This window comes from Tursiops truncatus, chromosome 4 (genome assembly GCF_011762595.2).
Source record: "Tursiops truncatus isolate mTurTru1 chromosome 4, mTurTru1.mat.Y, whole genome shotgun sequence".
NCBI classification, from domain to species: domain Eukaryota; kingdom Metazoa; phylum Chordata; class Mammalia; order Artiodactyla; family Delphinidae; genus Tursiops; species Tursiops truncatus.
In genome coordinates, this window is record NC_047037.1 from 118,754,997 (window position 1) to 118,778,469 (window position 23,473).

General features: G+C 34.6%; 1 protein-coding gene across 2 annotated transcripts in view; it reads right to left on the reverse strand.

The window, feature by feature from the left end:
* TMPRSS15 (transmembrane serine protease 15) overlaps positions 1 to 23,473 on the reverse strand; it is a 135,140-nt gene that overhangs the window by 44,660 nt on the left and 67,007 nt on the right. For both annotated transcript variants that reach the window (XM_019922279.3, XM_073803640.1), the window contains 3 exons: positions 19,628 to 19,717; positions 16,974 to 17,099; positions 14,862 to 15,002 (listed from right to left, as the gene is read on the reverse strand). In XM_019922279.3, the coding sequence (XP_019777838.2) occupies positions 14,862 to 15,002; positions 16,974 to 17,099; positions 19,628 to 19,717 (357 nt within the window). The remainder of the gene's footprint in view (positions 1 to 14,861; positions 15,003 to 16,973; positions 17,100 to 19,627; positions 19,718 to 23,473) is intronic.

Consider the following 23,473-nt stretch of genomic DNA (forward strand, 5'->3'; position numbering starts at 1 on the left):
AAGAAATCTTTAAAAGTATGATTTCAAAAAAACATTTAAAAATTAGGCAGTTGATTGGCTGATGGTAACTCTATTGATTTGAAAAGTAAAAATTGATTCTATGAATTATGTAGATAAAATTTACTGATTTGAGTGGTGGTTAAAACATAAGCTCTGGAATCATATGACTGGTTTGATCTGCAGCTTAGCCATTTCCTATTTTTTTTTAACATCTTTATTGGAGTATAATTGCTTTACAATGCTGTTGTTAGTTTCTGCTTTATAACAAAGTGAATCAGCTATACATATATATTCCCATATCTCTTCCCTCTTGCATCTCCCTCCCTTCCACCCTCTCTATCCCTCCCCTCTAGGTGGTCACAAAGCACCGAGCTGATCTCCCTGTGCTATGCGGCTGCTTCCCACTAGCTATTGGTTTTACATTTGGTAGTGTATATATGTCCATGCCACTCTCTTACTTTTCTTACTTTGTCCTAGTTTACCCTTCCCCTCCCCTGTGTCCTCAAGTCCATTCTCTAGTAGGTCTCCATCTTTATTCCCATCCTGCCCCTAGGTTCTTCATGACCTTTTTTTTTTTTTTTTTAGATTCCATATATATGTGTTAGCATACGGTATTTGTTTTTCTCTTTTTGACTTATTTCACTATGTATGACAGACTCTAGGTCCATCCATCTCACTACAAATAACTCAATTTCATTTCTTTTTATGGCTGAGTAATATTCCATTGTATATACGTGCCACATCTTTTTCATCCATTCATCTGTCGATGGACACTTAGGTTGCTTCCATGTCCTGGCTATTGTAAATAGAGTTGCAATGAACATTATGGTACATGACTCTTTTTGAATTATGGTTTTCTCAGGGTATATGCCCAGTAGTAGAATTGCTGGGTCGTATGGTAGTTCTATTTTTAGTTTTTTAAGGAACCTCCATACTGTTCTCCATACTGGCTGTATCAATTTACATTGCCACCAACAGTGCAAGAGGGTTCCCTATTCTCCACACCCTCTCCAGCAGTTATTGTTTATAGATTTTTTGATGATGGCCATTCTGACTGGTGTGAGGTGATAGCTCATTGTAGTTTTGATTTACATTTCTCTAATGATTAATGATGTTGAGCATTCTTTCATGTGTTTGTTGGCAATCTGTATATCTTCTTTGGAGAAACGTCTGTTCAGGTCTTTTGCCCATTTTTGGATTGGGTTGTTTCTTTTTTTGATATTGAGCTGCATGAGATGCTTGTATATTTTGGAGATTAATCCTTTGTCAGTTGCTTCATTTGCAAATATCTTCTCCCATTTTGAGGGTTGTCTTTTCATCTTGTTTATGGTTTCCTTTGCTGTGTAAAAGCTTTTGAGTTTCATTAGGTCCCATTTATTTATTTTTGGTTTTATTTCCATTTCTCTAGGAGGTGGGTCAAAAAGGATCTTGCTGTGATTTATGTCATAGAGTGTTCTGCCTATGTTTTCCTCTAAGAGTTTTATAGTGTCTGGCCTTATATTTAGGTCTTTAATCCATTTTGAGTTTATTTTTGTGTATGGTGTTCTAATTTCATTCTTTTACATGTAGCTGTCCAGTTTTTCCAGCACCACTTATTGAAGAGGGTGTCTTTTCTCCATTGTATATTCTTGCCTCCTTTATCAAAAATAAGGTGACCATATGTGTGTGGATTTATCTCTGGGCTTTCTATCCTGTTCCATTGATCTATATTTCTGTTTTTGTGCCAATACCATACTAGCCAGCTCCTTTTTATTTATTTTTGACCCTGGGCAAATAAATTAGTCTTTCAGAAACTCAGTTTCCTTCACTGTCAAATAGGATAAATACTACTTATGTCTTAGGTATATCATGAGAGTAAATTTTTATAAAGTTAAATGCATTTAGTATACCAATATGAATACATTGAATGCAGAATAAATTTTATCCTTAACAGCAAAGTATTGATAGTAACATTTAGAAATCATCCTTTTCATTGATATTTTTAAGTTACTATTCTTACTTCTATGTTCTGGTTGTGCAACTTTCCCCTCCAGATAATGCAAGAAATCACAGATAATCCTTTCCTCTGGGTATCTCACAACAATAATTGGAGCTATTGGTATAGGTTATTTTAAACTTTGATGAAGTCTATATTTTTTCATTCCAAATTTAAGTTACTTTAATAAAAAATACTTTAAGGAAAGCATGACTGGGCTGGTTGTTTTTACAAATCTTTATCCAATGAGAATAAGTTACATATATCAAGTATAATACTATTAGGGAGGTTCTTGTAAATTTAATTATCAATTTATTTCACAAACACATTTTTTTTTTTTTTTTTTTTTTTTTTTGCGGTACGCGGGCCTCTCACTCTTGTGGCCTCTCCTGTTGCGGAGCACAGGCTCTGGACGCGCAGGCTCAGCAGCCGTGGCTCACGGGCCTAGCTGCTCCACAGCATGTGGGATCTTCTCGCACCAGGGCACAAACCCGTGTCCCCTGCATCGGCAGGTGAACTCTCAACCACTGCGCCACCAGGGAAGCCCCACAAACACATATTTTTAAACCAGGTTAGTGAGATGATAAATGGGCAAAGACAGCTACTTACTCTACAGGCAAGTATTAATGTTCTAACTGAATTTACATTTTAATCTTTCTAGTGTTAATTTTCAGTTAGCAAACAGGAATACTTAAAGCTAGGTACATATGTTTTTGAATTTATATATTCTATTTTAAATCTATACTTAATAAGCATTATATTTATTTAAAAACCTGACGGCCTAATTATGTACCCATAATCAAATATCATAATATACTTATAGAATGTTAGTCACAGCTAGTTATTTTTATATTACCCCATTTCTTTGTTTTCATAGTTTGTTAAAATAATTATGTAAAAATGAGTATTCAATATCAATAATTTAATAATAGATAATTTATTAATAATTTTACTCTTTTACTAGTATAGCCAGGCTATATTTAATTGGAGAACACATATCCATTGAATGAAAATTTAAATATCTGAATATCTGAATAAAAATATGAATGAAAACATGTATAAATATCTGAAAATTGTAATTTATTTTTGTGCTCTAGCCAAAGCTGTTAAGGTTATATCGTATGAACATAGAAATATTAACCTATTTCTATAAGATGAATATATTGGATGAAAAAATGCTGTATGGAGCAAAACAATCTATTGCTGCTGAACTGAAAAGAATGACAAATTCTGAGGAGAAGTGTGAATAAACTCTTTCAAAATTTCCCTTTACATGCATGAACTGAATTCTGATTCTTTGTAACATATAACAGCTCGGCTTCATTAAGAAGTCTTTAATCCAAAAGTTTAACTCTCTGTGGCCTCTTATATCTTATTTCTGATAATTTTATACCCATAGTGAGAGAGAGAGAGAAAAAAATATTACTAAGAACTGAATTTTCCCATCTCCTTTTTATGAAGTCTCCAGTAGCCCTGCCTCATTTAGTCAACATATGTTTGGTTTTAATGGAACTGAATTGATCTCTAAGGCACATGCCACACAATCTGGGGAGGGCTCTAAACCCCTAAATGTAATCAGCTGCCACTTCCACAGTTGCCAGATAAGCACTATTGAATTCCAAATTAAGATTCTGATATTCAGAAAAGAGCAATGAAGGGAACTTCAGAGGAGAGTGATCTTAATAAATCTATATTTCATATACTCTAGTTTAATGTAAATAAAATGTGAAAACTAAGATAAAGAAAGGAGATACAAAAATATGTTATATAATTGTTTTATTCATCAACTGAATGCTTTGGAAGGTGTCCCTAAAATATCTCAGAAGATAAATGAAGCACATACATGCTGCAAATTTATGATATTCCTTTGATCCCTTTTTCCTAAAATGACCAGCAAAGCAGAGCACCAATATAAACAGATATGTGTGCCTAATGTCTCTTTCCACTACCAGTGTGATTATCTGCCACTGCCAATTCCCTGTTTCTATAATTGCTTTTCAGCCTTTTGGTGTAAAAATCTCTCTGGGAGAAGATTATGCTGATGATGACTCAATCCCTCCATTTTCTACTCTCCAGCAGCATCTGTCCTGTGGCCAAGAGGGATATGAAACCACATTCCCAGCATATTAAGCACACAGTGATGGTCATGGAAGACTCCATTTTAGCTTCAATTTCTCTAAATGATTTATTACCTAAATAACATAATCATAGTAACTGAAATCTAGTGAAAGGGTAAACAAATATAAGCAACACCTATGCCATAAATCTCCAATCTATTTTTTGTTGGAAGCCATAGATTACGTTCTTTTGGCTTTTATCTTGAAGGGAAATTTATTGTACTATTTTTCAAAATCCTAATGTATTTATCTTATTATAAGACTCTAATAAAAGCTAGTAACTGTAATATTTTTAATAGAAGAGATGTTGCTGCCTTTCTTTTCCCAACCTATTCTCTTTCCACTTCTTTCCTCCCTTTTCCCTTACAATTTAAAATATGGCTTTAAAGACCTACTATTTCTCTAAAATTTCAAGATGCTTTCACTTTTGCAGATGGCGGAATGCTCAATAATTATTTCAGTTGTTTGGATTTGTAAATAAATTCACTCCCTTATTGGTTAGAGCTATTAGTTTTCTTATCTCATTAGTTCAGTTGGTTTTACTATTCATCTTCATTTCTTTAAAAATATAGTACTTCTCAGCCAAAGACCAATATCATATGATATTTCTTATATGTGGAATCTAAAAACATGATACATAAGTTTATTCTTTTTGGTGCGATGGTGAATGGGATTGTTTTCTTAACTTCTCTTTCTGATCTTTTGGTGTTAATGTATAGGAATGCAAAGGATTTCTGTGTGTTAATTTTGTATCCTGCAACTTTACCAAATTCATCCATGAGCTCCAGTAGTTTTCTGATGGCAACTTTAGAATTTTCTATGTAACTAACAGAACATTGTAAATCATCCTTACTTCAATAAAAATTTAAAAAAAATTAAAAAATGATACAAATGAAATTATTTACAAAACAGAAAGAGACTCACAGACATAGAAAACAAACTTATGTTTACCAAAGGGGGAAGGGGGTTGGGGGGAGGGATAAATTAGGAGGTTGGGATTAACATATACACACTACTATATGTAAAATATATAGATAACAAACAAGGACCTACTGTATAGCACAGGGAACTATACTCAATATTTTGTAATAACCTATAAGGAAAAATAATCTGAAAAGAAATATATATATATATATATATATATATATATATACGTATATAGTATATATAACTGAATTGTTGTGCTGTACACCTGAAGCTAACACAGTATAATAAATCAACTATACTTCAATAAAAAGAAGAAAGTGAAAAAAAAAAGTTTATGTTTGCAGTTCATGTTAATTTGGTGAATAGATATGGGACAATATTAAACAGCTAATAATTAATTAGAGTTGCAGTTAATATAATGTGCTACAAGTTCTTAGTTTATTCTGTGTTTTTATACTTACTAGAAATAAATGTTGAAAAATAAATTTTATTGTAATAACAAATAAATAAATATAATAAATTTAAAAAATATATAGTATTTCTCAAAAGTTCCTTTCATGACATCCTTGGAAAAAAGTTTGGAGGCTCACCCCTCCAAGAGAATAACTATTACGTATTTTCTTGCTCTATTTTAAAATACTTTATAGAACTGAGCACTTAATTCTATAGCATTCAAATACAAGTGATATTGATGTCTATACATTTTTTATTGCAGAAGTTTCTCCTCAAAAATTTAGAAATGTCACTCTGTTGTTTTAAAATATTCACCATAAAATGACTAAAATACAAAGCTGAACTGATTTTTGACATCTTTGAAAAATGATTCTGTTTATTCTCCTTAAAAAATTTGCTGACTCTGATGGGAAGCAGCCACATAGCACAGGGAGATCAGCTCAGTGCTTTGTGACCTCCTGGAGGGGAGGGATAGGGAGGGTGAGAGGGAGGGAGATGCAAGATGGAAGAGATATGGGAACATATGTATATGTATAATGGATTCACCTTGTTATAAAGCAGAAACTAACACACCATTGTAAAGCAATTATACTCTAATAAAGATGTGAAAAAAAATTTGCTGAAAAATTTTCCTCTTGAAATTAAAAATTTTAAACAGGAAATGTTACAACACTGATTTCTGCTTATAAATTTTTTACAGTAAGCAATAAGACTTCATGATTTTCCAGTCACTTTAATCAGATCTAGAAAGTATATCGTTTTTTCCCATTACACCTTTCAGTGTTAGTTTTAACTGGTTCTATTATTTTCAACTTGTGGGTTGGTCTTTTTCCTGTTTGCCCATCACAGACTCCCACATTTTTCCATCTCTTTACCTATTGTTTTTGCTTACTTGATCATGCTTTTGTGCTGCACTTTTGTGACAATGTGGTATTTTGGTGCCAGGGTTTTTGAATAGGTGTGCAAAATAAACTGTGCAGTTCACACCATTAATAAAAACTTCTGATCAAGTCAGAAATAATAATCTGGTTGTGGTAGAGTTTCAACGAGAAATTCCTCTGCCCGAAGGTGGCCATAGGGATAGAATAGTGACAATTCATAATGGTAGTCTGAAAATTGTCTTGATTAATATTTTCCAAGGCAGTGATTTACTTCTCCTCTAAGTTAATTTCTGATTTTTATACATTATATCTCTCTCTATGTCTATATATCTTATACATTATATTTATACATAATGTATAATATATAATTTATACATTATATATTTATACACATAACTATATTTTCATGTCAATATATTTTCTTTTTTGATATTTTGAAAAATAATTATAAGTATAATTTAAAAATAAATAATACCATTTATAAATTAAAATAATTATAAATCATATCACTTTCTATATTTTTCTCATTTTTCATGTACTCTATTTTAAGATAAATTCCAATTTTCTGTTGATCTAAAAGTCTTTATTGCTTTCCTTTGGTGTTGTATGTTCTTTCATAGTCCTTAATATTTTTGTTTGTTTACTTCCTTAGTTGAACTTTTGTTTATATGCTTCATTAATTGATTTTTTTGTTTACTTCACTAATGGATTTTTTGATTGATTCATGTCAACATTGCTTATAAATCATAAGTAGCTGCTTCTAAAACATCACAAAATTCTTCTGAGGAACAGGATAGTTGGCTGGGCTACAACTTACTCTCACCTAAGTAGCTTGGGTAGTAACAATTGTTATGACTTATTTTCAGGGCCAGAGGGTATATAAGCTACAGGTCAATTTTCATATTTGTAGTAATGCTGAAAGCATACAACTTTCTGGCATGGAGTCTAAGTTTTAGGCCAGTTGTAAGTAGAGGAGCAGAGATTTGTACAGATGATTCTAGGATCAGATAATAGGCCAGATGATGAACAATGCTCCAACACTACCTCTTTTCTAGACATTTTAATTAAAGACAAACTGACCACAATCTCTTATGGAAGGGAAGGATAGAGGTAGGAAGGAATGTGTATTCTGTTTTTCTGACATATTTGCATCTAGAGAGAACTACTAAGTTGTGGGACAGAAGTATTTAAAAAAATCATAGTACAAGGGGAGAAGCAAGCTATAAAAATTCTCTATAGACTGTTGAATGCAGAGTTATATTTTACATATATGAATGAAAATATTGATATCTATATCTACATCTACATATATATCTATATATCTCCATGATACAGAAGGTTCTTATTAGTTATCAATTTTATACATATTATTGTATATATTTCAATCCCAATCTCCCAATTCATCCACCCCTACCACCACCCCTGTCTTCCCGCCTTGGTGTCCATACGTTAGTTCTCTACATCTGTGTCTCTCTTTCTGCCTTGCAAACTAGTCATCAGTACAATTATTCTGGATTCCACACATATGTGTTAGCATATGATATTTGTTTTTCTCTTTCTGACTTACCTCACTCTGTATGACAGTCTCTAGGTCCATCCACATCTCCACAAAAGACCCAATTTTGTTCCTTTTTATGGCTGACTAATATTCCATTGTGTATATGTACCACAGCTTCTTTAACCATTCATCTGTCCATGGACACTCAGGTTGCTTCCATGTCCTGGCTATTGTAAATCGTGCTGTAATGAATATTGTGGTACGTGTGTGTGCTGGATTATGATTTTCTCTGGGTATATGCCCAGTAGTGGGATTGCAGGGTCATATGGTAATTCTATTTTTAGTTTTTTAAGGAACCTCCATATTGTTCTCAATAGTGGCTGTATCAACTTACATTCCCACCAACAGTGCAAGAGGGTTCTCTTTTCTCCACACCCTCTCCAGCATTTGCTGTTTGTAGATTTCCTGATGATGCCCATTCTAACTGGTGTGAGGTAATACCTCATTGTAGTTTTGATTTGCATTTCTCTAATAATTAGTGATGTTGAGCAGCTTTTCATGTGACCCTTGGCCATCTGTATGTCTTCTTTGGAGAAATGTCTATTTAGGTCTTCTGCCCATTTTCTAATTGGGTTGCTTGTTTTTTTAATATTGAGCTGCATGAGCTGTTTAGATATTTTGGAGATTAGTCCTTTGTCTATTGATTTGTTTGCAAGTATTTTCTTCCATTCTGAGTGTTGTCTTTTTGTCTTGTTTATGGTTTCCTTTGCTGTGCAAAAGCTTTGACGTTTCATTAGGTCCATTTGTTTATTTTTGTTTTTATTTCCCTTACTCTAGGAGGTGGATCAAAAAGGATCTTGCTGTGATTTATGTCATAGAGTGTTCTTCCTATGTTTTCCTCTAAGAGCTTTATAGTTTCTGGCATTACATTTAGGTCTTTATCCATTTTGAGTTTATTTTTGTGTATGGTGTTAGGGAGTGTTGTAATTTCATTCTTTTACATGTAGCTGTCCAGTTTTCCCTGCACCACTTATTTTTTAATTTTTATTTTATACTTTTTTAACATCTTTATTGGAGTATAATTGCTTTACAATGGTGGTTGGTTTCTGCTTTATAACAAAGTAAATCAGCTATACATATAGATATATCCTCATATCTCTTCCCTCTTGCGTTTCCCTCCCTCCCACCCTCCCTATCCCACCCCTCTAGGTGGTCACAAACACTGAGCTGATCTCCGTGTGCTATGCAGCTGCTTCCCACTAGCTATCAGTTTTACATTTGGTAGTCCAGCACCACTTATTGAAGAGACTGTCTTTTCTCAATTGTATATCCTTGCCTCCTTTATCATAGATTAGTTAACCATAGGTGCGTGGGTTTATCTCTGGACTTTCTATCCTGTTCCATTGATCTATATTTCTGTTTTTGTGCCAGTACCATATTGTCTTGATTACTGTAGCTTTGCAGATAGTCTGAAGTCAGGAAGTCTGATTCCTCCAGCTCTATTTTTTTCCCTCAAGATTGCTTTTGTTATTTGGGGTCTTTTGTGTCTCCACACAAATTTTAAGATATTTTGTTCTAGTTAGGTGAAAAATGCCATTGGTAATTTTGTAGGGATTGTGTTGAACCTGTAGATCACTTTGGTTAGTATAGTCATTTTCACAATATTTATTCTTCCAATCCAAGAACATGATATATCTCTGCATCTGTTTGTATCATCTTTGTTGTTGTTGGGTTTTTTTTTTTTTTTTTTTTTTTTTTTTGCGGTACGTGGGTGTCTCACTGTTGTGGCCTCTCCCGTTGCGGAGCACAGGCTCCGGACGCGCAGGCTCAGCGGCCATGGCTCACGGGCCCAGCCGCTCCGCGGCATGTGGGATCCTCCCGGACCGGGGCACGAACCCATGTCCTCTGCATCGGCAGGCGGACTCTCAACCACTGTGCCACCAGGGAAGCCCCTGTTTGTATCATCTTTGATTTCTTTTATCAGTGTCTTATAGTTTTCTGAGTACAGGCCTTTTACCTCTTTAGGTAGGTTTATTCTTAAGTATTTTATTCTTTTTCTTGCAATGGTGAATGGGATTGTTTCCTTAATTTCTCTCTCGGATATTTCATTGTTAGTGTATAGGAATGCAAGAGATTTCTGTGCATTAATTTTGTATCCTGCAACTTTACCAAATTCATTGATTAGCTCTAGTAGTTTTCTGGTGGCATCATTAGGATTTTTTCTGTATAGTATCATGTCATCTGCAAACAGTGACAGCTTTACTTCTTCTTTTCCAATTTGTATTCTTTTAATTTCTTTTTCTTCTCTGGTTGCCATGGCCAGGACTTCCAAAACTATGTTGAATAACAGTGGCAAGAGTGGGCATTGTTGTCATGTCCCTGATCTTAGAGGAAATGCTTTCAGTTTTTCACCATTGAGAATGATGTTTGCTGTGGGTTTGTTGTATTTGGCCTTTATTATGTTGAGGTAGGTTCCCTCTATGCCCACTTTCTGAAGAGTGTTTAATCATAAATGGTGTTGAATTTTGTCAAAAGCTTTTTCTGCATCTATTGATATGATCATGTGGTTTTTATCCTTCAGTTTGTTAATATGGTGTACCACATTGAGTGATTTGCATATATTGAAGAATCCTTGCATCTCTGGGATAAATCCCACTTGATCATGGTGTATGATCCTTTTAATGTGTTGTTGGATTCTGTTTGCTAACATTTTGTTGAGGATTTTTGCATCTATATTCATCAGTGATATTGGTCTGTACTTTTCTTTTTGTAGTATCTTTGATTTTGTAATCAGGGTGATGGTGGCCTCGTAGAATGAGTTTGGGAGTGTTCCTTCTTCTGCAATTTTTTGGGAGAGTTTGAGAAGGATGCATGTTAGCTCTTCTCTAAATGTTTGATAGAATTCACCTGTGAAGCCATTTGGTCCTGTACTTTTGTTTGTTGGAAGACTTTTAATTACAGTGTCTATTTCATTACTCCTTATTGGTCTGTTCAGAAATTCTATTTTGTCTTGGTTCAGTCTTGGAAGGTTATACCTTTATAAGAATTTGTCCATTTCTTCCAGGTTGTCCATTTTATTGGGATAGAGTTGCTTGTAGTCGTCTCTTATGATTCTTTTTATTTCTGTGGTATCCATTTTAACTTCTCCTTTTTCATTTCTAATTTTATTGATTTGAGTCATCTCCATCTTTTTCTTGATGAGTCTGGCTAAAGGTTTATCCATTTTGTTTATCTTCTCAAAGAACCTGCTTTTAGCTTTATTGATCTTTGCTATTGTTTTCTATGTTTCTCTTTCATTTATTTCTGCTCTGATCTTTATAATTTCTTTCCTTCTACTAACTTTGGGTTTTGTTTGTTCTTCTTTCTCTAGTTCCTTTAGGTGTAAGGTTAGATTGTTTATTTGTGATTTTTTTTTTTTTTTGTCTTTTGAGGTAAGATTGTATTGCTGTAAACATCCCTCTTAAAACTGCTTTTGCTGCATCCCATAGGTTTTGGATCGTCATATTTTCCTTGTCATTTGTCTCGAGGTATTTTTTTATTTCCTCTTTGATTTCTTCAGTGATCTCTTGGTTATTTAGTAACGTATTGTTTAGCCTCCATGTGTTTGTGTTTTTTATGTTTTTCTCCCTGTAACTGATTTATAATTTCATAACATTGGGGTCCAAAAAGATGCTTGATATGATTTCAATTGTCTTAAATTTACTAAGGCTTGATGTGACCCAAGATGTGATCTACCCTGTAGAATGTTCTATGTGCACTTGAGAAGAAAGTTTATTCTGTTGTTTTTGGAGGTAATGTCCTATAAATATCAGTTAAATCTATCTGGTCTGTTGTATCATTTAAAGCTTGTGTTTTCTTATTAATTTTCTGTCTGGATGATCTGTCCATTGGTGTAAGTGAGGTGTTAAAATCCCCCACTATTATTGTGTTACTGTTGATTTCCTCTTTTATAGCTGTTAACATTTACCTTATGTATTGAGGTGCTCCTATGTTAAGTGCATAAATATTTATAATGTTATATCTTCTTCTTGGATTGATCCCTTGTTCATTATGTAGTGTCTTTCCTTGTCTCTTGTAACATTCTTTATTTTAAAGTCTATTTTATCTGATATGAATATTGCTACTCCAGCTTTCTTTTGATTTCCATTTGCATGGAATATCATTTTCCATCCCCCCACTTTCAGTCTGTATGTGTCCCTAGGTCTGAAGTGGGTCTCTTGTAGACAGCATATATACAGTCTTGTTTTTGTATCCATTCAGTGAGCCTGTGTCTTTTGGTTGGAGCATTTAATCCATTCACATTTAAGGTAATTATCGATATGTATGTTCCTATTACCATTTTCTTAATTGTTTTGGGTTTGTTTTTCTAGGTCCTTTTGTTCTCTTGTGTTTCCCACTTAGAGAAGTTCCTTTAGCATTTGTTGTAGAGCTGGTTTGGTGCTGCTGAATTCTCTTAGCTTTTGCTTGTCTGTAAAGCTTTTGAAATCTCCATCGAATCTGAATGAGATCCTTGCTGGGTAGAGTAATCTTGGTTGTAGGTTCTTCCCTTTCATCACTTTAAATATATAGTGCCACTTGTAGTTTTTCTGCTGAGAAATCAGCTGTTAACCTTATGGGAGTTTCCTTGTATGTTATTGGTCATTTTTCCCTTGTTGTTTTTAATAATTTTTCTTTGTCTTTAATATTTGCCCTGAATTGATACAGCCACTATGGAGGACAGTATGGAGGTTGCTTAAAAAACTACAAATAGAACTACCATATGACCCAGCAATCCCACTACTGGGCATATACCCTGAGAAAACCATAATTCAAAAAGAGTCATGTACCAAAATGTTCATTGCAGCTCTATTTACAATAGCCAGGAGATGGAAAAAACCTAAGTGTCTATCATCAGATGAATGGATAAAGAAGATGTAACACATATATACAATGGAATATTACTCAGCCATAGAAAGAAATGAAACTGAGCTATTTGTAGTAAGGTGGATGGACCTAGAGTCTGTCATACAGAGTTAAGTAAGTCAGAAAGAGAAAGACAAATACCGTATGCTAACACATATATATGGAATTTAAGAAAAAAAAAATATCATGAAGAACGTAGGAGTAAGACAGGAATAAAGACACAGACCTACTAGAGAATGGACTTGAGGATATGGGGAGGGGGAAGGGTAAGCTGTGACAAAGCGAGAGAGTGGCATACACTACCAAACGTAAAATAGATAGCTAGTGGGAAGCAACTGCATAGCACAGGGAGATCAGCTCTGTGCTTTGTGACCACCTAGAGGGGTGGGATAGGGAGCGTGGGAGGGAGGGAGACGCAAGAGGGAAGAGATATGGGAACATATGTATATGCATAACTGATTCACTTTGTTATAAAGCAGAAACTAACACACCATTGTAAAGCAATTATACTCCAATAAAGATGTAAAAAAAAAAAATTGCCAATTCAATTACTATGTGTCTCGGTGTGTTTCTCCTTGAGTTTATCCTGCCTGGGACTCTCTGTGCTTCCTGGACTTGGGTGGCTATTTCCTTTTGCATGTTAGGAATGTTTTCAACTATAATCTCTTCAAATATCTTCTCAGGTCCTTTCTCTGTCTCTTCTCCTTCTGGGACCCCTGTAATGTGAATGTTGTTGCGTTTTATGTTGTCCCAGAGGTCTTTAAGGCTGTCTTCATTTCTTTTCATTCTTTTTTCTTTATTTTGTTTCACGGCAGTGAATTCCACCATTCTGTCTTCCAGGTCACTTATCCGTTCTTCTGACTCAGTTATTCTGCTATTGATTCCTTCTTGTGTATTTTTCATTTCAGCTATTGTATTGCTCATCTCTGTTTGTTTATTCTTTAATTCATCTATGTCTTTATTAAACATTTCTTTCATCTTCTTGATTTTTGCCTCCATTCTTTTTCCGAGGTCCTGGATCATCTTTACTATCATTATTCTGAATTCTTTTTCTGGAAGGTTGCCTATCTCCACTTCATTTAATTGTTTTTCTCTGTTTTATCTTGTTCCTTCTTCTGGTAAATAGTCCTGTGCCTTTTACTTTTGTCTGTCTTTCTGTGAATGTGGTTTTTGTTCCACAGGCTGCAGGATTATAGTTCTTCTTGCTTCTGTTGTCTGCCCGCTGGTGGATGATGCTATCTAAGGGGCTTGTTCAGTCTTCCTGATGGGAAGGACTGGTGGTGTGTAGAGCTGGCTGTTGCTCTGGTGAGCAGAGCTCAGTAAAACTTTAATCTCCTTGTCTTTTGATGGGTGGGTCTGAGTTTCCTCCCTGTTGGTTGTTTGGCCTGAGGTGACCCAGCACTGGAGGCTACAGGCCCTTTAGTGGGGCTAATGGTTGACTCCAGGAGGGCTCATGCCAAGGAGTACTTCCCAGAACTACTGCTGCCAGGGTCCTTGTCCCCATGGTGAGCCACAGCCACCCGCTATCTCTTCAGGAGACCCTCCAACACTAGTAGGTAGGTCTGGTTCATTCTCTTATGGGGTCATTGCTCCTTCCCCTTGGGTCCTGATGCATACACTACTTTGTGTGTGTCCTCCAAGAGTGGAGTCTCTGTTTACCTCAGTCCTGTTGAAGTCCTGCAATCAAATTCTGCTAGCCTTCAAGTCTGATTCTCTGGGATTTCCTCCTCCCATTGCCAGACCCCCAGATTGGGAAGCCTGACAAAGGCTCAGAGCCATCATTCCAGTGGGTGGACTCCTGTGGTATAATTGTTCTCCAGTTTGTGAGTCACCCACCCAGCAGTTATGGGATTTGATTTTGTGATTGCACCCCTCCTACTGTCTCATTGCGGCTTCTCCTTTGTCTTTAGATGTGGGGTATCTTTCTTAGTGAGTTCCAGTGTCTTCCTTTAGTGACTGTTCAGCAGTTAGCTGTGAAGGTGCTCTTGCAAGAGGGAGTGAGCGCATGTCCTTCTACTCCGCCATCTTGAACAAATCTTCCCTCCTGTATGTTTCTACTGTTTTGCTCCAAAAGTTACAAGGCAGCATGTAATCCCGAGCGCACTTACCTGGAATCCCCAAGTGATAGCCAGTAGTGAAATTTGCTTTAAATCCCCCTTTTGCCATCACATCATCAGTGATAAAAAGCACAGTCATTCTGTTGGTGGTTGAGAACACATCCTTTACTGGACCAAGCCCTGTGTACACAGCTGCAAAAAAAAAAAAAAAAAAAAAAAAAATTAGTGAGATGATCCTTTGACTCTAGAAGGAATATACCCTTTTTCTCAGTTCTGTCTCCCAGAGGTATGAAACATGCAGCCTGGCTTGCTCAGGAAGCACCACATGTAAGTAAATGCATACATTCTCTTACATTTTAGGCACTGCTTCTAGGAAAGCCAACTTCTCTACTGATCTTTTCCAGTATTACTTAAGGTTTCTGCAGCTCTATAATTTAATGATGAATTACTCATAATATTGTCTGGCTTTGCATCACTACTATTTAAAGCTCATGTTATCACAGAAAAATAATTGTTTGCCTGTTTTTAAAGACCCTTATAAAATAACAGAGCTTATAGTCTCCCTTAATAATTTTTTGTCTAAATTTATTTTATATTTTTTATAAATTGAATCACTAACCTAATCTGAAAGATGAATTAATTAGAGACTGATAATATAAACCTAAATGATGGTTTTCAATTTTTTCCCTCTAATCCCTGGGCTTTGAGGGTTTCATAAACAATAAAATATTCTTTATTAAAAACTAAAGGCTTCAGTTAGTTTAAAAATACATTCATCTTATTAAACATTTTATATATTGGAATACTTGAAAGTGATTCTGTATCAAAAGAACTTCTCACCTACATATTTGAAAAGGATGATTCTGAGATCCTTTTGGAATTCGTATTTACTTTTCCGTGATTGATGGAAATACTAAGAGGTGAAATGATAAAAATTGATTTTTCTTAGATCATGAGAACACTGAAGTTTTTATTAGAAAGACAGAGTAAACTGAAAATGGAAAAACTACTCAAAATGTGTTTATAACTGTATTGAAAATCAAATTTGAAGTTCCTCAGTTCTTGCTAGCACAAGGCTCCTCACCTCACCGAGACTTTCATTGTTATTTGTTCTGTGTGTGACTCTCAAAATCCTCTCCCAGGAAACTTGTACTTTAGAACTTTGTGGGATTTTTCTGAAGAGCCTACATAATGGTGACTGATTAGTATGGCTGGGGAACCCTCTCCACCACTCTGCTCCTTCATTTCTATAGAGCATGCCCTCTGGAGTCTTCATCCACTGGCTGCAGTGTTCATGTGATTGTATAGCTATCTGACTGGATTTTATAGGAAATAATTAATACAGGTCTAAAGTACAGTTAGATAAAATACTTTTACTTGTAAAGTGTGCTGTTTCTGCATTCCAGTTGACATTTCATGTATTTTCATAGTTCAGTGCGTGACTTATCAAGAGACACTTCTTTCTTAAAAATTGGTAGTAATTGAGCAAGATATTAGCCATTATACTTGATAGATTTTTATTATATTAACATGTATTTTATGATCTAGGTATAATAATTTCCTGTAGAATAGAACACTTTCCCCCTATGTCTATTTAAAAAAAATAATGATCAACAGATGTTAGGGAAAAATCAACTTGCTCAACTTTTGACTCATTCTCAGATACTTATATAGAAGCAGCTAGTACTAGAGACACAGACAATCAAAGTAATAGTGAAACTTAAAGTAAAAAGCATTTAAAATTTTTGCACAACAAACACAATTGTTCCTCTAGTTTGAAGTGAAATAAAACATAATATAATAGCTATCTTTGGAAATACGATGTACACATAATGCATAGAAAACTGCATAATGGATGTTCTTAGCTTTTAGTCTCTAAAGTGTAATGCTTATTGTAGTAAATTAATATCAGCTGGTAGGAACTGCTGAATCAAAACTACGAATCCTCGTTTGCCAAGAATGCTTCAGAAAAATACCATTCTGTCATCATTGTAAACACTCCCCATATTGGAAGTGTGACATGCAGTTTGACATGTTACTCTACTGCTGTAATTTCACTTTGCTAGTTGTAAAAGAGTGACTATATTTATTGAGAAATGCTCTCTCCATCAGTCCAGTGTCTTGAGCCATACAACCTTCACAATATTTAAACTGGAGACTTACCTAAGAGCAAGGAATCATCTCCTTCACCATCTCTGATTTCAACAATATCTGCAATATTTTCTAAGTCAAATGCTTGAAAGTGAAGCTGAATATTTTTTCCCTTTTGTGCATTTAAATTCCAAACACCTTAAAAGTAATAAATAACAACATAGTTTAAACATAGTTCTTTTGATTTCTCTTCAAAACTTCAATCTCTTGAGAATTTCAAATTACTTTCAAAGATTTATTTCATTTTATATAAACCAATATTACAAGCTGTTTGTGTGTGTGAAGAAACATTTTGTCTATTCCAGAATATTTGTAGTAAAATTTCAACTAAATATGAAATAATTTACTGTAATTGAATTTGCTTTATTTCATATAAAATGGAATACTTTAATCAAAGCTTGCCAACAGGCTTTTACTCCTACAATCTAAAATTTATGAATGTCAAAGATGTGAATATTCTATTTGCATTTATTTTATTTCCATGACTAAATGCAGAGGAAAATGAAGTGATTAAAATGCAATTTGTAGGGCAACTAAACTTTAGTATTTCTTTAAGCAATTGTTGCCATTATTTATATGTGTCATATGATGGTAGTTCCTTTTGGAACAAAACAAAACAAAATTACTAGCCTTAGTAACAACAAACACTCCTTGTTCTTTATTGATTCCTTAAAAGATTTAGTCTTTACATTTTGTTCTAGGTTCTTTCCTCATTCTGCTTGAGTGTTCTCATTCACTCTTAAGGAAATCATTTCATCAACATAGTAATGACATCTAAGTCTTTATTTTCTACACTTTTTTTTGAGAAGCAGATCCATTTATTCAATTATTTACTGTGTACAGATGTACGTATCTCAAATTCAACGTGTAATACAGGGAACACTCAATTATCTCTTTCCCCAACTCATTCATTTTTTCATTCTTCCTATCTTGGTGAATAGCACCACTAATCATCTACTCATAGTTTCTATACCAGAAACCTCTGCATCTCCCTTGATGTTCTCTCTCCTACTGCATCCAATCAATCACCAAGGCTGCCAATACTACCTCTTATATCCCTGGAATCCTATTTCCTTCTCAGTCTCCACTGCCACTATCTGAGTTCAAGCCACCTTTATTTTTCATCTCCTAATTGTTGATGCTGATGGCTCCCTTACCACCTGTCTCTGATTCTACAGCCAGATGGATCCATCGAAGATGCAAACATGATTTCATCACTATTTTCCTCTAAACCATTTAAAGTTTCCTTAGTGCTCTCAGAATAAAATCCAAACTGCTTAATGTGGTGTGAAATACCTTCACACTTCATTTGTTATTATTACTTAACTTTGCTTGAAAATTCAAGAAAAAAAAATCAAGGTCTTCTACCTCTGAACTTTTTGTATGTTAGGTACCTCTCATGTCCCTCCACAGTCTCCTGCCTTTGCACTTATTACAAACAGTACCTTAGACATTTTGTGATGCCTGACAATTTATCTGAATCCTTATGTAGACTGAATTATGTTTGTTTCTTCTTTACTTACTTCAGTTCCTAACAGATGAAGCATTCAATAAATATTTGTTGAATAAATCAATAAATTTAATAAATTTCTCCAAATTGTTCTTTCAATGTTCTGCTTATTTTCAGATATTTTTAAATCATTACTTTGTACAAACGACACGTTTAAAAGATATTTCCAATGCGAAGAAGAGATGATCATCTCTGGTTCCCCATACAAGTCAAATTAGATTAATGGTTGTTTATTTTTTTGGAATCAGATATCTCCCTATAATAGTGACTCTATTATCCTATCAAAATAATACTTATCTCTGGATCATTTGAAGGAAGAAATGACATTTTCTAATGACACATTTTTCACTATCATTGGGGCATTTTTTTCACTGGTAGAATTTTCCATTTAGGTTGGTGGTGTTATGGATGGCTGTGAAAGGCAGGGGAAGAACATGTCTGTTTCTCAGAACTACTGGAGTGGAATCTTTGTAGGATGGGCCTGGGAATCTGCATCTTTAACACAGACAATCTCTAAGCAGCCTTATGAGCTTCTCTATTTAGGACTAATGACCTAGAGACAAGCTTTTTATGGTTTTAGCATACTAGTCTATTCTCTCTAGACTTAGAATATTTTACTGATCGTCTTTATTAGTTCATCTTTTATATTGGGAATCTAATCACATTACTATAACTGCCTGCTTTATTGACCTTAGTCTATATTTATAAAGGGTGTGTATGTCACAACTGGCTCTTTGCTTTTTATACTTTCCACTGACCTTATTCTATGGAATTGCAACTTTGTTATACACACCATAAACATTATATGCATAATCAAGGGGAGTGGTGTCTGGGGTAAGGCTGCCTCTTTCACTTACTGGTTTTATTCAACTTTTAAATTTGAGAAATATAATAATATCATCTGTTTTAAAGAATTATTGTGAGAACTGTCTAAAATAAGGTATATAAAGCATTAGTGCAGTGACTGGCATAAAATAAATGCTAAAAAGTTAGTAATTAATTATTGCTATTCTTGTTATCATTCTATTAAACAATCTCACAGATGTGGTAGTTGTATTCAGATACAGCAAATTTATAATTACTTTGCTGTGTCAAGGGGAGAATGTAACTTTGATATATACATTTGTTTCTCATGGCTGGAAAAGAAATGACTTACAGAAAGCCTGATTAGGGTAGTTGTTTGGAAAGTTCATAGACATGAATGTTGTATTTGGCTCCCACAGTTCAAAAGGTCCTCCACAGTCCGCTGAAAAGGAAAGCATTGAAAAATCATTAGTAACATATTGTTTATTTCAGACATAATACTATATGCCCATAAATTTCCAATTATATTTCTTGGAATACTGGTTTTGACAGATACATTTTAGAGTTTGTGTAAGGGAAAAATATAGGTTAACAGGTCTCTTTACTGAAGAATTTCTCAAAACCTTAAATATTCTTATGTTCTTTGTGATTCTCCAAGAAGGCATAATAGTATTCAGCATTTCCCAAAATTATTTAGGCAAGAAAACAATTTTGAAAGCATCTTTTATAAATAGGCTTCATGAAATAAGGTATCAATGCTCTACTGTAGAAAAAAAGATGAATCTTCACAATAGAACAAATCTTACATCTGTCACTCTCTTATGAGAAGGGCTAGTAAATTACTAATCCTGCCATTTCTTGTTATTTCTTCTTTTTTCCTACTTTTTTTTCAGTAGAGAAGAAGCTTCACCATCCTGAATATTGTATTGAGGCATTTGACTGTCAGGAAAGGGGGATAAAATCTCTACCTTCTAGATAATTGGCCTAGACTGTTCAGGAGTCAATTTGGAACTGAACTTAATGCAAATTTATTAGAAAAAAATAAAGCACAGATCTTCCAGTTAAGAGTATGATGCTTCAAGTGGGTTAACTAACTTTATGAAATTCTTAATCTACTTTATTTATCTTGCTTATTAGAAAGACATTCTAAACGAATGTAAAACTTCATCAACCACTTTGAGTATCCCAGTTCTATCTTATTTTTTATTACCATGTTATACTTAAGATCAAAAGAATAAAAATAATCTAATTAGAAGAATATATAAAACTGAGATAAGTAGATAATTTTTCTATTATTAAAGGTAGATGATAATGGTATTACTTCCTCCCAATAACACAGAAATCAGATTAGAGGAGGGAAAAATTAAATGTCTCTACATCTACAGCAGTGATTTCCATCAGATCCTCTTGTTTGATCCCTCTTTTACATGTCATCTGCCTCATTTATGTAGATCCTTTCAATTCATGCACACCTTTCAAGTTTGTATGTAATAATCTTCTTAGATTTGGGTTTTATGATATGTACAACGGGACAGAGAAAGGCAGTTGCTGTGGCTCAAACTAGTATCATTGCCAACATATCCTGTTCTATAAGGTTTGGTTCTGTAAGGGCTTGGTCTACCTTATATGCCCTCCTGCAACTGGCTTGTCCAGAACCAGCTGAACTTAGCAAGAATAATAAAATCTTTTTAAAAAACCTTACTGTTTGCAAAGTTTCCATGCACATTGTCTTATCTGGAGAGAGAAGGTGGTGTATAAAGGAAAGATGTGTTGGAGTTGGTGGATTAAAACTATCGTTCTGAGTTAGTTACTTTTCTTTTTGAGACTGGGTCTTCTCATATATAAACTAGATATATATTAGAGATTTTCAAGGTTGTTGTAAAAATCAGACATAATTTATGAAAAGTGCCTACACATTACCTGGCGTGCTCAGTCCTGGTTGTCAGTGCATTCTTGTGAATTAGGTAATTACTATGACTATTTCAATTTTCTTTTTTAACATCTTTATTGGAGTACAATTGCTTTACAATGGTGTGTTAGTTTCTGCTTTATAACAAAGTGAATTAGCTGTACATATACATATATCCCCATATCTCTTCCCTCTTGAGTCTCCCTCCCTCCCACCCTCCCTATCCCACCCCTTTAGGTGGTCACAAAGCACCTGCTTTGCACCTGCTAACGGAAAATTCGGGCATCGGAGGTGTTCTGTTATTTGCTAATGCCAAGCATAACCACTTAGTGTCAAAGTCAAGGCTTCAACTCAGTTAACCTCAAACTCATCTCACAGTATGATACTGTCTGTTATTGGGCTGATTAAACAGAATCATTTCAACCATCTGGTCTGAGCTATAGGCAGGGTTTAGGCTGAGTCTCAGTAAGTGGCACTTGGTGGGTATGTGACAAGGAGAAGGAGGACAGAAGGGAACGTGGATGAGAGCACTAACAAGTAAGGTCAATGATGGACAGACCTAGAAGGAAGAAAGCAGTGTACACAGGGTGCTGAAGAAGACATTGGAACCAAAGAAAGAGTGATAATTCGGAACAAGGGCAGGTTCTCCACTGGGAAAGGCTGAGGGAACTGTGTACTCCTACAGCAGCAGTTCCTCCAAGGCAAATCCTCTCCTCGATTGTGCAACTTATTGTCTTGACAAGATTTCTGAAGAAGCATCCACTACAACCCCTCAACTCCCACATACACACAACTCACCTAACTTTAGTAACTCTAAAGTGCCGTGAAATGCTTTCTTCAATCTTCAAGAAAACTAATGATGAGGAGAGAGTGTAACTGCAGGGACAAAAATAACACTGCTGATTGGTGAGGGGGAAAGCCAGCTCTTCTTAAATTTAGCCATGGCCAGTGTGGCCAGTGGGAGTGTTGTTGTTTAAGCATCATTCTCATTTCTCTTCAAGGAAAAAAAATTCTAAATCGTATACTCCTCACATAGGAAATAACCAACAATTTGGAGAATGTATTGAGTGTTCACTTCTCTGAACACTTGATGGTACATTATATTATATGCAGATGAGTAGGTAGGACTTAAATAAACACACAACCAGAACTAAAATATTGTCAAGTGTGATTGTTGAGTCTGTCAAGGCAGGCAGTTGACTTAGCATTTCTCCTCTGAATAGAATTCTTGGAAATCCAACCAAAAATACTTAAAAAAATAATAAAATATTTAAGAAGTATTTTTGAAATACATTTCAAATATAATTTTATGTCAAATAAATGATCAGTAAGTATCTCTGACACTTGGTCTTATAAGATTGATAAGTTACTCTCTGTATATAAACGACTGTAAGGAATTGGCAAAAACACTTTCAGCCATTCTAAATATGATGACACAATTTATTTTAACGGTGGTGTTGCTATAGCGGAGATGTAGCATGTACTTCTTAGAGGAGCCAAAGACTCATGAAATGTGATTCTGGAGAGCACAGTCCTGCTGTGTCATTTAATAAACCATCTCCACCCACAGAATGAGAGTTAAATAGTTTGCCTGATACAGGGAACTCTTCAATTACAGTTGTTAAATTCTACCATTGTTCTTTTTCTTAGAGCTGTTCTCTCAAAGATTTGTATTTTGATTAATTTCTTACTATGCCAGTAGGAATCTTCATGACATGCAATATGTAAATAATATGCAGTATTTTGCAAAATGGCTGTCAGGAATAGATATTTTCCTCGAGGCATGTCATTTTTAATCCATGCTTAAACCTCTGACATAAATGATATATGTGTCAATGTGGAGGCATTTACTGAAGGGTGAAAAAAAGGAGAGTCCAGCTTTCACTTACAGTAAAAGGGTTCAAATTAAAGTTATTTATGACAAGATATTTAAAGCAAGAAATAAGGATGATAAAAGTAGGTTTCTGATTGCCACTTTTTTTTAAGGTTTTTTTTTTTAATGTGGACCAAATTTAAAGTCTTTGTTGAGTCTTCCACACTCCCCTGCATTGGAAGGCGAAGTCTCAACCACTGGACCGCCAGGGAAGTGCCTGATTGCTACTCTTATGTGAGGGAAATAATAGGTGCAGTTTAAGAAATACTACCGCACATTGATGTTTCAATATGTTAAAAGTGGCTAATTTTCAAAGTCAGCAGTTTTTTAAAAATAATCATAGTAATAGATAACAAGTCCTAAAGTATTACAGACACAACAATTTTAAAAGTTTAAGTGGTAATATAAAAAGAAAT